The following is a 14929-nucleotide window of genomic DNA, read 5'->3' on the forward strand; positions in this document are numbered from 1 at the left end:
CGCGAAAAAAGTGTTCAAAGTTCAATAATAAAGATTATCTGCCCATTTGTCACGACTTTTTGATCGAAGGCAAATAAACACAATCCTACATATAAGAAACTCACATGGTCTCCAAACATTGTATAGTTGATATACCCTATTGTTCATAAAGCGAAATGTAGAATTTTGAAAATGGAAGATGTAAATTGTCTTAATAATATCTACTTTACCTCCCTACTAGTTTTTTACCTATTCAAACTGTGTCTGAGTCGATGTACCAGCAGTCATCTATTCCTTGATTAGTATACAAAGAGGTAAAGAATACATTTCCATTACTGGGGCCGCCAGTTCCTCCTAGAGTACAGATGTTTCTGATGGAATATTTCCTGATGTTAATGAACAAGACATCTCTTTGTGGACACTCTCTTCCCTGTGTTTGTGTGTGTGAAACTCTCAAGATGTGGAAAATATTGATAAGAACATTTACATGTCACTATTACATAACTTGGAAGCATGAAACACATGAACTGTACAAATCAAACTTCTTTATTCTTCCTTACAAAAGCATGCTAAATTCAAAACCCATCTGGAAAATGAGGGGTTGCGATTAAGTTTAGGTTAGCTTTTCTTGCCAGAGTTATGCTAAAGTTCTCACTCATGTCCAAATCCTCTGCTTTCATCCCATGAGGGAGTTTCCAATCAAAGAAATAGAGAAGGTTGGCAAGGGCTAACTCAGTAGAAGCTAGTCCAAAATAAATACCAGGACAACCCCTCCTTCCTGCCCCAAATGGGGTATATTCAAAGTTCTGCCCCTTGAAATCGATAGAATTACGAGAAAACCTCTCTGGCTCAAACTCTTCAGGGTTTTCCCAATGTCTTGGATCTCTTGCTATTGCCCATGAATTCACAAGAACCCTAGTCTTCTTGGGTATCTCATATCCATTGATTTCACATCTCTCAGTGGATTCTCTTGGAACTAGCAATGGAAGAGGAGGGCGCAACCTCATAATCTCCTTGATAACTAGTTTTAAGTAGCTCAATTCATCAATTTCACTCTCTGCTATCTTGTCCTTTCCTTTGAAAACCTTTCTTACCTCTGCCTGTGCTTCCTCCATCACTCTAGGGTTTCTCATTAGCTCTACCATTGCCCATTCCATGATAGTTGATGAGGTCTCAGTCCCTGCTGCGAACATGTCCTGTAAAGAGAATAAATACATTGATTTCACATAACCAACCAATGCTTTATTGGCTGTATCAGTGATTAAAATCCTAATACAATCAAGGAATTAACTAAATTTTTTGAGAATGAGATTGTTTTAGTTTTTTTCTCTAGTCTTTTTCTTTTCAATTTGTTTTGTGATTGAGTTTCAAGTTCAGTTTTTATTTCTACTTCTCTTGACAACAACAACAAAAAGTTCTGAGGTTGTTATTGGGTTTCAAGTTCAGTTTTTATTTCTATTTTCTCTTGCCCTATCTGTTAGGAAACATACATACCAAGATGACTGCTTTTATGTTGTCGTCTGTGAGAGGAAATTCAAGGTCTCCATGCTCTTGAAGTCTTACAAGAACATCAACCAAATCCTCTTCAACTTCCTCCTTATTAGTCTTCATTAGCTGCTTCTCTCTGTGTTCCTTGATGATGTTGTCCAGGATCCTATCGAACACCCGATGGAGCCTCTTTAACCTAAACTTTGTTCCCATAATCACACTTACGAATTTTAAAGAAGGGAAAAAATCAGTTACATTTAACCCCCCTGCATATTCCAATGCTGCCTTGACTGCTGTTATGAATCTTTCTTGGTCCCCACACTTGTTACCAAAGGCTGCCCTCGATGTTATGTTGTTTGTCAATGAGATGAGCATCTTGGTGAGGTTAACTGTCGACCCATTTACCGATGAAATGGATTGAACGAGATTTGATACCTCTTCTTCCCTCTCTTTGTAAAACGATTTGACACGGTTGGGACTTAAGAGCTCCAAAATGCAAATCTTTCGAAGTTGTCTCCAATAGTCCCCATACGGAGCAAAGACAAGGTCCTTACGATTATACAATATTATATCTGGGAGAAACAACTCGGGCCTGCTTGAGAATTTCAGATCATGAGTCTTCATGATCTCTCTAGCAACTTCGGGTGAGGAGATTACAACTGTAGAGACCTGGCCAAGCTTGAGGTGCATAAGAGGTCCATGCTTCTTGGCTAAGTCCCTAAGGGCGTGATGTGGTTGTGAGCCTAGCAAGTGGTGCATGCTACCTATGATGGGTAGCTTCGATGGCCCTGGAGGCAATTTTGGAATTGGGTTTTTAGTCTTGAATCTCTTTCTCACTTTCATCAACATGAACATGAAGAGAAGGAATGTGAGGAGCAGAGGAAAGGATGGTAAGTGGACTTCCATGGGTGAGAGGAGAGAGAAGTTGCAGTGTATTTTGATGTCTTTGTTATTGGACTCGTAGTTATGTTGATGCCAAGAGTCTATCTTTTTATTTATACTGAATCTGTTGGGTTTCAAAGAGCAAATCCCCACTGCAGCATCTTGCTGGTACTTCTCATATAGTACAAATATACATTCTTAGTATATTTTATTAAGGGAAGTGATATCAGCACAACCATGTTTTAATAATTGAATAGACCCAGCTTGTCTTTTTCTGTTTTAATTGTCTTCTGAGAGGTTTTCTGGAACTGTATTAACCTTTTGCCAACTCTTTAAATACTAGAAGATAAGATGGTAAGTGAAAATATCAAAACATGGTTGTGCTGATATCATTTCCGTTTATTAAAGGTAGTTTTAATTAGCGTTTTAGAACTCAGATTCTGGATGAGAACTCAGAAATAATCGAAGGGAGCCGACTTTGGCGAGTCTTTGATTGACACAGTCAATTTTTATTAACTTGGGCAAGGAGTTATGATTGAATTGGTAGGAAAAAAAACTCAAAACTCGGGCGAACTCGGCCAAGATAAGAGGGAGTCGACTCGGACAAGTTGATGAATTACGTGGGGAGTTTTTAAACATTGGTTTTAATATAACACATTGATATTCAAAATATTAGACTGTTCTATGTTGTGTTTATGATAGTATAAAAAAATTCAGTACTATTCCCATATGATACAAACATTCATTCATGGTTGGACATCATTTTTTTTTCTCGCCCAAAAAAAAAAAAGGGATCAATGTAGAAGAGCAAACAACAAGATTAAAGAAGAGGCAATGGGGAAGGAGAAATGACCAAGGAGAAAGATCATAAAAAAAATGATATTTAGGCACTTTGTTTATATCTTCAGCGATGAGTGAGCGGATTTTCTTATGAATTCAAAGAAGACCTTTAGGCTCCACCACTGTTGATTTTTTTAATGGATCCATTAGTGTTGATTATTAGGCAATTGCGAGGAAGAGGATTCCAATTTACTTGGATGATCTTTGGGTTTGTCAAGTGATTTGTGAAACTTAGTTCAAATTCACTGAAAATTGTAGACAATTTCATCTTTCTCATACTACATATTCCAAAGGATTCAATATATTGAAAATTAAGTAACCATTCAAATTTTTTTAGAAGAAAAATCTTGACGATAACTTGTGCTTCTGGACTTCGAGATTTTGTTATATTGGAGTCTAAGAGTGTTTTTTTTTTTTGGCAAGAAAGCCATTCAAAATTTACACCCATCTGTAAATGAAAAAAAAAAATGAGCCTCAAATTTGTTTTTCGCCCATTTTATATTGAAAGAACATAGCCTCAAAGAATACTTTGGGGGGTAATATGGGCTTCCACATAAAGATGGCCCTAAAAGTCAGGATGTTTGTTTCTAAATCTTTCATAGGTTTATGAAAAAGATTACCATAAGAGGCCGAAGCTAGAGCCATTCTTTGTTTTACGAAGCATTGGTAAGGCCCACTAATTATTGAGTGACACTATTGTAAAGCAAGTGGCCCATGAAAAATCTTGGCATTATTATGGAAATCAGATACCTTTTTGTGCCAAATTTGCTCCTAAAAGTTCCAACAAAGGCCTCAGCGAATGAGCAAGCAAACAAGATGACAGTAGGTTTTGAAAAACAGATTGGTCTAGCAAGGTCTAATTTATGGCTTGATTGAATCCAGAAATGAGAAAGGTTATTCGGTCTTTAAATTGGGCACTGTTTTAGATTTCCAAAGAAAAAAAAATGAATTTGTACTTATCTATTTGTTGAAAACCTTGTTAAAATCAGATTTGAGGAAGAGAGGCTGAGTCGTGCCACATGGTCACTCTCCTTAAGAATCGTATTCGCCCCCTACGGTGCAACGGGATCCGCGAACCGACGCTCCAAGATAAAACAGCCAGAAAGGCTCCAGTCCATGTGCACTCGCTGACTGGTCCACCCAGAACCACCTTGGAATAGTACTCAGATATAGAGGGAACGGAGGAAGAAGATGACAGAAAACAGAAGCAATTCGTTGTAAAAGCTGTGATCTCCAAGCTATGATCTCCAATGGTGTTGTTCTCTCCTTTTTATAGACGAGAAAATGACTGTTGGAGGATGATTAATCACCATTATTAGTGTCTTAACCGTTTCTCTCCCAACAGTCACAAATATGACTGTTGGATATGAAACGGTTCATACACTTAATATGGGTGTTAATAATAAAAACGTGGGGAGATTAAAAACTGATTTAATTTTAATGGGAAAAAGAAATACGTTTTACGGGCCACGGCCCGGTGAGGCGAGGCGCGCACTCGCGTGTGTTTTGAACATGGATTTGTTCTCTTCTAAAAGCCTAGGATCCAACAAATTCTAAAGCCCCTTCAAGGCCCAAGCCTTTCTCCAACTCTCCATCTTATACGGATGAGAAGAATTTTGTTCCAAAGCAATGTGGGACTATTTGTTTTTGCTTGTAAATGAGAGCTCCCTTTTCAAACACACACACCAAGGTCTTGGGTTCAAATCCCTATTCAAACAAAAATCTTTTGCGTTAAAACAAGAGAGACTTTAATTTGAATCTTCCCTCAAATTTTTAAACTAAAAGAAAAGGCATCTTTGACTTTTCAACTCTTTATCTTTTAAAAATTTCTAACAATTCCCCACAAGATTCAAAATACAATTGAAATTTGAAAACGGACGTATCTGAGCACATTAGAAAAATAGAGTGGATTCATACCGGTGTCTTTTGGACTTCAACCGATATTTAGGATAAACAGATTACGTTACTGAGTACGGGTAGAGTTAGACTCCTTCCACCTTTCCTCGTATGTGTAACCGACTAACCTGTTACCCACACCCTATCATCGATTCATTGGTGATTCATTCACAGTATTGGAACATTTTGGCCTTGTTCTCCGCTTGGTTCTCATGAATGTTCTAGAGAATTACCCGTTAAATTCTCATAGGAAGCGGCCTCACCTCCACATTCACTTAGGTTAGTCATCAAGTATGCACTACAAGTAACATACCACCTAATACAGGTAATGAACTGATTAAGAGTCTTCAACTCACCCTACCTCATTTGCAGTGAACACTATCTTCAATCATTTTGCATCTAAGAATATGGGTGATAGTATTAACAAACCATCCGGTGACTTGTTAGTACCCATTGAACCTAATTCCAGGGATCTCTTTTCACATAGGTTGGGTGTCCATCACTAATGGTTTAAGCCACGGCCTTTAACCCCATTCTTATCAATGCCTCATAAACCACGTTATTTATCTGTGGTTTTGTCAGAGGATCTGCCAAATTCCTTTCTGACCTTACAAAGTCGAATGCAATTGTTCCCTCACCCAAATATTGCTTTACCAAATTATGCCTCAGACGAATATGCCTTCTTTTGCCATTATAGGTCTTACTTTTGGCCTTGGCTAAAGCAGCTTGGCAGTCACAGTGTAAAAACACTGAGGGAACTGTCCTTGGCCATAAAGGCACATCTGCCAAAAAATTCCTGAGCCATTCGGCTTCAGCTCCTGCTAGATCTAAGGCTATAAATTCTGCTTCCATAGTGGAACTTGTACTACAAGTTTGTTTAACCGATTTCCAAGAAATTGCACCACCACCAAGGGTGAATACATATCCATTGGTAGACACTGAATCTCGTGAATCAGAGATCTAATTCGCATCACTATAGCCTTCCAAGACAGCAGGATACCCCTTAAAATGCAGTCCAAAGTTCATTGTACCTTTTAAGTACCTCAACAACTTAGTCAAAGCCTGCCAGTGTTCATGACCTGGCCTATGTGTGTGTTGACTAAGTTTTCCAACTGCTAGTGCAATGTCAGGTCTAGTACAGTTCATTAAATATGACACTGAACCTATAATACTTGAGTATTCCTTTTGAGATACCATCTCATCCTTGTTTTTCTTAAGATGTACCTGACAATCTAAAGGTGTTTTCACAGGTAAACTATCATATTGTCCAAATTTCCTTAGAATGTTCTCTACATAGTGAGACTGAGACAATATTATTTCATTTTCTTTTCTGATGATCTTCATCCCTAAGATTACATCAGCTTCACCCATATCTTTAGTTTCAAAGTTTGACATTAAAAATCTCTTAGTAGATTTAACTATGTCTAAACTAGTACCCATGATTAGTATATCATCTACATATACACACAAAATTACACCTTTATCACTATTAAACTTACTATAAACACACTTGTCAGATTCATTAATCTTATAGCCATTTGTAACTAATACACTATCAAATTTGTCATTCCACTGTTTAGGTGCTTGTTTCAAGCCATATAGTGACTTAATTAGTTTACAAACTTTGTTTTCATGTCCAGACACAATGAATCCTTCAGGTTGTTTAATGTAATTTTTTTCTTCTAAATCTCCATTTAAGAATGTTGTTTTTACATCCATTTGATGTATTACCAGTTATGAATAGAAGCTATAGCTAATAGAGTCCTAATAGTGGACAACCTAGCAACAGGAGAGTATGTATCAAAGTAGTCTATCTCATTTTTCTGTCTAAAGCCTTTAGCTACTAATCTTGCTTTAAACTTATCAATTGTCCCATCAGGTTTTAGCTTCTTTTAAAATATCCACTTGCTATTTAGTGCTTTAGTTCCAGGAGGAAGGTCCACTAGTTCCCCAGTGTGATTTTCTATTATGGAGTCTAGTTCACTTTTTATAGCTTCTTTCCAGAATACAGCATCTGGAGAAGTTACAGCTTCAGTATAAGTTACAGGATCTTTATCTATTAGATAGGTGAACATCCCATCTCCTAGATTTGTTTCTTTCCTTTGTCTTTTACTTCTTTTGAGTTCTTGAAACTCAGGGTCCAATTCCTTTTCAGTTTTAGTTTGATTTCTTGAAACATTATTAGGTTCTTTAGGAATTTCTTTCTTCATAGGGAAGTGATGTTCAAAGACTCAACATCCCTAGATTCAATTATAGTGTTATATTATAGGATATTTTCAACTGATTTCAAAACTAGAAATCTATAGGCTGTACTGTTTTGAGCATATCCTATGAATACACAGTCACAAGGCTTAGGTCCTAGTTTTCTTTTCTTAGGTTCAGGTATTCCAACCTTAGCCAAGCAACCCCAAACTCTCAAATGAGATAAACTAGGCATCTTGTTATGCCACAATTCATATGGTATATGACCCTTCTTCTTTGGAGGAATCCTGTTATATATATAACAAGCCGAAAGAAGTGCTTCCCCCCACGAGTTTAAGGGTAAATCAGAACTTATCAACATAGCATTGAACATATCCTTTAAGGTTCTGTTCATCCGTTCTGCTATACCATTTGATTCAGGTTGATAAGGGGTTGCGGTTTCATGGATAATACCATTATCATCACAGAACTTAGTTATAGAGTATTTTGTACCTCTATCTGTTCTAAGTCTTTTTATCTTTTTGTCTAATTGATTTTCCACTTCATTTTTGTACTTTACAAAGGCTTGTTCAGCCTCATCTTTGGTTCTTAATAGGTATACTTTAGTGTATCTGGAAAAGTCATCTATAAAGGTTATGTAATATCTCTTTTCTCCTCTAGATTCAAGTGATCTGAAATCACCTAAATCACTATGAATAAGTTCTAGTACATCTGATTTTCTTTCAACACTAAAGTGAGGTTTCTTTGTGAATTTTGCTACAACACATATTTCACATTTGTTTTCACTAGGTTCAATTTTTCCGTTTATTAAACCTAAGTTGCAAAGTCTTTTAATATAAGGTGCACTTCTATGGCCTAGTCTACTATGCCAAATATCAAAGGACTCAACAATGTAAGCAGAAGAAGATGATGCTTTTCCATTCAGGATTTCAAGTACATTAAGAATAAATAAACCATTGGAATTGTAGCCCTTTCTTACAAACACATTATTTTTGCTAATGATTGCCTTATCTTCTTCAAAGGTGAGCTTCAGTCCGTTCTTGTTGAGAAGTGCTCATGATACCAAGTTAGGCCGTATATCCGGCACATGCAGCACCTCCTGAAGTGCAAGTACTTTCCCTGAAGTTAACTTCAGCAATACTTTGCCCTTTCCAATAACTTTTGAGGTTTGTGAGTTCCCCATGAAAACTTGATCCCCTTCCTTAACTATGGTGTAGTTGTAGAAGAAGCTTCGGTCTCCACAAATGTGCTTGGTAGCACCAGTATCTAGAACCCACTCCTTAGGATTTTCCACCAAATTTACCTCAGTCACAACTGCTGCAATAACATCCGCCTCGGTTAGATTAACCTTGGCACTGGACGAACCAGTCTTTCGGTATCGGCAGTCCTTGTAGTGTCCGGGTTTTCCACATTCAAAACAGACTCCTTTCTTCTTGGGTCCAGATTTCTTGAAGTTCTTTTCCTTCTTCGGTTTCAAATTCTTAGACCCATCATTCTTGGTTTCAACAATGTTTGCCTTAGAGGTATACTCTTTGGCATTTTGTTGCTTATCTTTTAGTCTGTTTTTCTCTTCGATTTTAATCCGAACAACTACTTGGTCTAAGGTCCATTCCTTTGTCTTGTGCTTCATTCCGATCTTAAAATCTTTCCAAGACAAAGGCAGTTTCTCAATAAGAGAACCAGCCACGAATGTGTCAGGTAATTTCATACCTTCCTTAGCCAATTCTCCAATTAGGAACTAATACTCATCTATTTGAGCAAAAATAGGTTTCCCATCTTCCATAGCAAAGTCTAAAAAATTCCCTATCACATATTTCCTATTTCCAGCATCCTCTCAATCATCTTTAGTTACTAATGCATTCCAAAGATCAGCAGCATGTTCATATGAATAGTATACATTATAAAGGTCATTTGACAAACCATTCAAGAGATGGTTCTTGCAAATATAATCGGCATTATTCCAGTTTTCAAATTCAGCAGAATCTTCAGATGGTTTTGATTGGGTAAGAACAAAAGCAGCACCGATTTGTTGCAGAGCAAACAAGATCTGTTGTTTCCATCGTTTATAGTTCAATCCAGTAAGGCGTTCGATCTTGGAAAAATCTGGAACGGTGTTGAGAATTCTGTTCACAAGAGGGATGCGAACAACTGAAGTTGGATTGGAATTCTCAACAGAGATGGGATCAACAGAACTTGGGTTTTGATTCTCGGAAGCCATAAAATCAGATCTGGTAAAATACAATTCTTAAGATTTTTGTAAAAACAGATTGGTCTAGCAAGGTCTGATTTATGGTTTGATTGAATCCAGAAATGAGAAAGGTTATTCGGTCTTTAAATTGGGCACTGTTTTAGATTTCCAAAGAAATAAAAATGAATTTGTACTTTTCTATTTTGTTGAAAACCTTGTTAAAATCAGATTTGAGGAAGAGAGGCTGAGTCGTGCCACATGCTCAATCTCCTTAAGAATTGTATTCGCCCCCTACGGTGCAACGGGATCAGCGAACCCACGCTCCAAGATAAAATAGCCAGAAAGGCTCCAGTCCACGCGCACTCGCTCACCCAGAACCACCTTGGAATAGTACTCAGATACAGAGGGAACAGAGCAAGATGGCAGAAAACAGAAGCAATTCGTTGTAAAAGCTGTGATCCCCAATGGTGTTGTTCTCTCCTTTTTATAGATGAGAAAATGACTGTTGGAGGATGATTAATCACCATTATTAGTGCCTTAACCATTTCTCTCCCAACAGTCACAAATATGACTGTTGGATATGAAACGGTTCATACACTTCATAGGGGTGTTAATAATAAAAACGTGGGGAGATTAAAAACTGATTTAATTTTAATGGTAAAAAGAAATACGTTTTGGCACTAAAAAGATACCTTACCCAAGCCCGTACCTCGGACCACGGCCCGGCCCGGCGAGGTGTGCGCGCGCGTGTGTGTTTTGAACATGGATTTGTTCTCTTCTAAAAGCCTAGGATCCAACAAATTCTGAAGCCCCTTGAAGGCCCAAGCCATTCTCCAACTCTCCATCTTATATGGATGAGAAGAATTTTGTTCCAAAGCAATGTGGGACTATTTGTTTTTGCTTGTAAATGAGAGCTTCCTTTTCAAACACACACACCAAGGTCTTGGGTTCAAATCCCTATTCAAACAAAAATCTTTTGCTTTAAAACAAGAGTGAAACTTTAATTTGAATCTTCCCTCCAAATTTTTAAACTAAAAGAAAAGGCATCTTTAATTTTTCAACTCTATATCTTTTAAAAATTTCTAACAGTAGGCAGCAAAGTCGCTTTGTTGCTTAATTACCATTAAGAACCACATATTTGTTGGTACATCACATTCATGCATTAAATTACAATTAGGTCATTTTGACCGAAATTACAATAATTTTGGCCTAAATAACCAAAATTTGCAAAAATAAAATAAAATTTGGTTTCGGGTATTTTGGTTTCGGGCATGCTGTTGAAAGGAAGAAAGGAGTAGTTTAGGATATTGTACTTTGACTACTTTTTTCCATCTTCGAATTAGCCTCAGATATGCCGGTGTTTATACTCTTCGATATTTTGTAAAGCAGGATGGGACTCCTGGTCCCGAATGCCATCATAATATTAATGAGCATGAGTAAGCCACATAAAGATGGCCCTAAAAGTCAGGATGTTTGTTTCTAAATCTTTCATAGGTTTATGAAAAAGATTACCATTACAGGCCGAAGCTAGAGCGATTCTTTGTTTTACGAAGCATTGGTAAGGCCCACTAATTATTCAATGACACTATTCATACATCATCACTTGGACTTTAAGTAAAGCAAGTGGCCCATGAAAAAACTTGGCATTATTATGGAAATCAGATGCCTTTTTGTGCCAAATTTGCTCCTAAAAGTTCCAACAAAGGCCTCAGCGAATGAGCAAGCAGACAAGATGGCAATAGGGAGCAAAGTCGCTTTGTTACTGAATTACCATTAAGGACCACATATTTGTTGGTACATCAAAATAACAACTTCAAACTGTCCTCACCTCACTCTCTAGGCAAAAGAATCTCGAGAAGAATCATGAATAAAAATTTGACAGTTTGACTATATTTTATGATGATGTGATCAACCATGAGCACTGAGTGAAGGTTTTCTGATAGGAAAAGAGATAACATGGGATAATCTTCAAGCCAAATATCGAACCATAGCAATGCAATTTCTCGTTTTCAATTATCCATTTTTGAACAAATTTCATGCAGATAATAAAATGCTCTCCATATAATAGATCCATGGAAGGTAGGCTTAGCTTGCCAGATGGGGAGAGAATGAAGGAATTCTTCATTAATGAATCAGGATCAAACATAATTATGAGTCACAACATGTCACCCTAACTTCAACAAACCCACCATATTATGTCTTTGATGCTAGCTATAAAAGGTTATATTTCACTAATCTTGGATGATTGCAATTAACCCTGACAAGTATTGATATAGAAAACTAAAAGGGATCAACATTGAAAACAAAGATAAGTAGGGAAAGAGATACTCCAAATCTAGCCTGGTATTCTAATCTAGCTTAGTTGCGAAATCTAGCACCCAGACGATCTAACGACGTGATTAGGTGATCTCATATACGATAATATGCATCCTGAAACATATGTAGATTTAAAATTGATAATGAATTTGATTACAATAAAATTTCTTGAATAAGAAATGAATTAGAATCTATCAGTTTAATATGTATTATCAAAGATTTGTGATAGATGTTCGCAGAAGATAATAACTGATTCATGTTACTGAAGATGTTGAAGTTGTCACTTGGAACATGAGCCAAGAAATTGGGGAACGAAAGCCAATAGATTATGATAGAACCAATTTTCGGCCGAAATTAGTTATGTCAATTTCGGTCTCCTCGATTAGGTCATTTTGACCGAAATTACAATAATTTTGGCCTAAATAACCAAAATTTGCAAAAATAAAATAAAATTTGGTTTCGGGTATTTTGGTTTCGGGCATGATGTTGAAAGGAATCAAGGAATAGTTTAGGATATTGTACTTTGACTACTTTTTTGCATCTTCGAATTAGCCTCAGATATGCCGGTGTTTATACTCTTCGATATTTTGTAAAGCAGGATGGGACTCCTGGTCCCGAATGCCATCATAATATTAATGAGCATGAGTAAGCCACATAAAGATGGCCCTAAAAGTCAGGATGTTTGTTTCTAAATCTTTCATAGGTTTATGAAAAATATCCATTAGAGGCCGAAGCTAGAGCGATTCTTTGTTTTACGAAGCATTGGTAAGGCCCACTAATTATTCAATGACACTATTCATACATCATCGCTTGGACTTTAAGTAAAGCAAGTGGCCCATGAAAAATCTTGGCATTATTATGGAAATCAGATGCCTTTTTGTGCCAAATTTGCTCCTAAAAGTTCCAACAAAGGCTTCAGCGAATGAGCTAGCAGACAAGATGGCAATAGGCAGCAAAGTCGCTTTGTTACTGAATTACCATTAAGGACCACATATTTGTTGGTACTTCAAAATAACAACTTCAAACTGTCCTCACCTCACTCTCTAGGCAAAAGAATCTCGACAAGAATCATGAATAAAAATTTGACAGTTTGACTATATTTTTTATGATGATGTGATCAACCATGAGCACTGAGTGAAGGTTTTCTGATAGGAAAAGAGATAACATGGGATAATCTTCAAGCCAAATATCGAACCATAACAATGCCATTTCTCGTTTTCAATTATCCATTTTTGAACAAATTTCATGCAGATAATAAAATGATCTCCATATAATAGATCCATGTAAGGTAGGCTTAGCTTGCCAGATGGGGAGAGAATGAAGGAATTCTTCATTAATGAATCAGGATCAAACATAATTATGAGTCACAACATGTCACCCTAACTTCAACAAACCCACCATATTATGTCGTTGATGCTAGCTGTAAAAGGTTATATTTCACTAATCTTGGATGATTGCAATTAACCGTGACAAGTATTGATATAGAAAAATAAAAGGGATCAACATTGAAAACAAAGATAAGTAGGGAAAGAGATAATCCAAATCTAGCATGGCATTCTAATCTAGCTTAGTTGCGAAATCTAGCACCCAGACGATCTAACGACGTGATTAGGTGATCTCATATACGATAATATGCATCCTGAAACATATGTAGATTTAAAAGTGATAATGAATTTGATTACAATAAAATTTCCTGAATAAGAAATGAATTAGAATCTATCAGTTTAATATGTATTATCAAAGATTTGTGATAGATGTTCACAGAAGATAATAACTGATTCATGTTACTGAAGATGTTGAAGTTGTCACTTGGAACGTGAGCCACGAAATTGGGGAACGAAAGCCAATAGATTATGATAGAACCAATTTTCGGCCGAAATTAGTTATGTCAATTTCGGTCTCCTCGATTAGGTCATTTTGACCGAAATTACAATAATTTTGGCCTAAATAACCAAAATTTGCAAAAATAAAATAAAATTTGGTTTCGGGTATTTTGGTTTCGGGCATGATGTTGAAAGGAATCAAGGAATAGTTTAGGATATTGTACTTTGACAACTTTTTTGCATCTTCGAATTAGCCTCAGATATGCCGGTGTTTATACTCTTCGATATTTTGTAAAGCAGGATGGGACTCCTGGTCCCGAATGCCATCATAATATTAATGAGCATGAGTAAGCCACATAAAGATGGCCCTAAAAGTCAGGATGTTTGTTTCTAAATCTTTCATAGGTTTATGAAAAATATTACCATTAGAGGCCGAAGCTAGAGCGATTCTTTGTTTTACGAAGCATTGGTAAGGCCCACTAATTATTCAATGACACTATTCATACATCATCGCTTGGACTTTAAGTAAAGCAAGTGGCCCATGAAAAATCTTGGCATTATTATGGAAATCAGATACCTTTTTGTGCCAAATTTGCTCCTAAAAGTTCCAACAAAGGCCTCAGCGAATGAGCAAGCAGACAAGATGGCAATAGGCAGCAAAGTCGCTTTGTTACTGAATTACCATTAAGGACCACATATTTGTTGGTACTTCAAAATAACAACTTCAAACTGTCCTCACCTCACTCGTTAGGCAAAAGAATCTCGAGAAGAATCATGAATGAAAATTTGACAGTTTGACTATATTTTTTATGATGATGTGATCAACCATGAGCACTGAGTGAAGGTTTTCTGATAGGAAAAGAGATAACATGGGATAATCTTCAAGCCAAATATCGAACCATAGCAATGCCATTTCTCGTTTTCAATTATCCATTTTTGAACAAATTTCATGCAGATAATAAAAGGCTCTCCATATAATAGATCCATGGAAGGTAGGCTTAGCTTGCCAGATGGGGAGAGAATGAAGGAATTCTTCATTAATGAATCAGGATCAAACATAATTATGAGTCACAACATGTCACCCTAACTTCAACAAACCCACCATATTATGTCTTTGATGCTAGCTGTAAAAGGTTATATTTCACTAATCTTGGATGATTGCAATTAACCCTGACAAGTATTGATATAGAAAACTAAAAGGGATCAACATTGAAAACAAAGATAAGTAGGGAAAGAGATAATCCAAATCTAGCCTTGTATTCTAATCTAGCTTAGTTGCGAAATCTAGTACCCAGACGATCTAACGACGTGATTA

At 36.7% G+C, this 14929-nt stretch overlaps 1 protein-coding gene across 1 annotated transcript; it reads right to left on the reverse strand.

Annotated features, from left to right (window-relative positions):
* Positions 1 to 294: 294 nt before the first annotated feature.
* LOC143856001 (desmethyl-deoxy-podophyllotoxin synthase-like) lies at positions 295 to 2500 on the reverse strand. The gene is made up of 2 exons (XM_077366043.1): positions 1474 to 2500; positions 295 to 1175 (listed from the first exon to the last, which is right to left on the reverse strand). The coding sequence occupies exons 1-2, from the start codon at positions 2371 to 2373 to the stop codon at positions 555 to 557; spliced, it is 1521 nt and encodes a 506-aa protein (XP_077222158.1). The 5' UTR covers positions 2374 to 2500; the 3' UTR covers positions 295 to 554.
* Positions 2501 to 14929: the final 12429 nt, after the last annotated feature.

The sequence above is a fragment of the Tasmannia lanceolata genome, unplaced genomic scaffold (assembly GCF_043159265.1).
Source record: "Tasmannia lanceolata isolate RefF3 unplaced genomic scaffold, GAP_Taslan_0.1 ptg000003l, whole genome shotgun sequence".
NCBI lineage: Eukaryota > Viridiplantae > Streptophyta > Magnoliopsida > Canellales > Winteraceae > Tasmannia > Tasmannia lanceolata.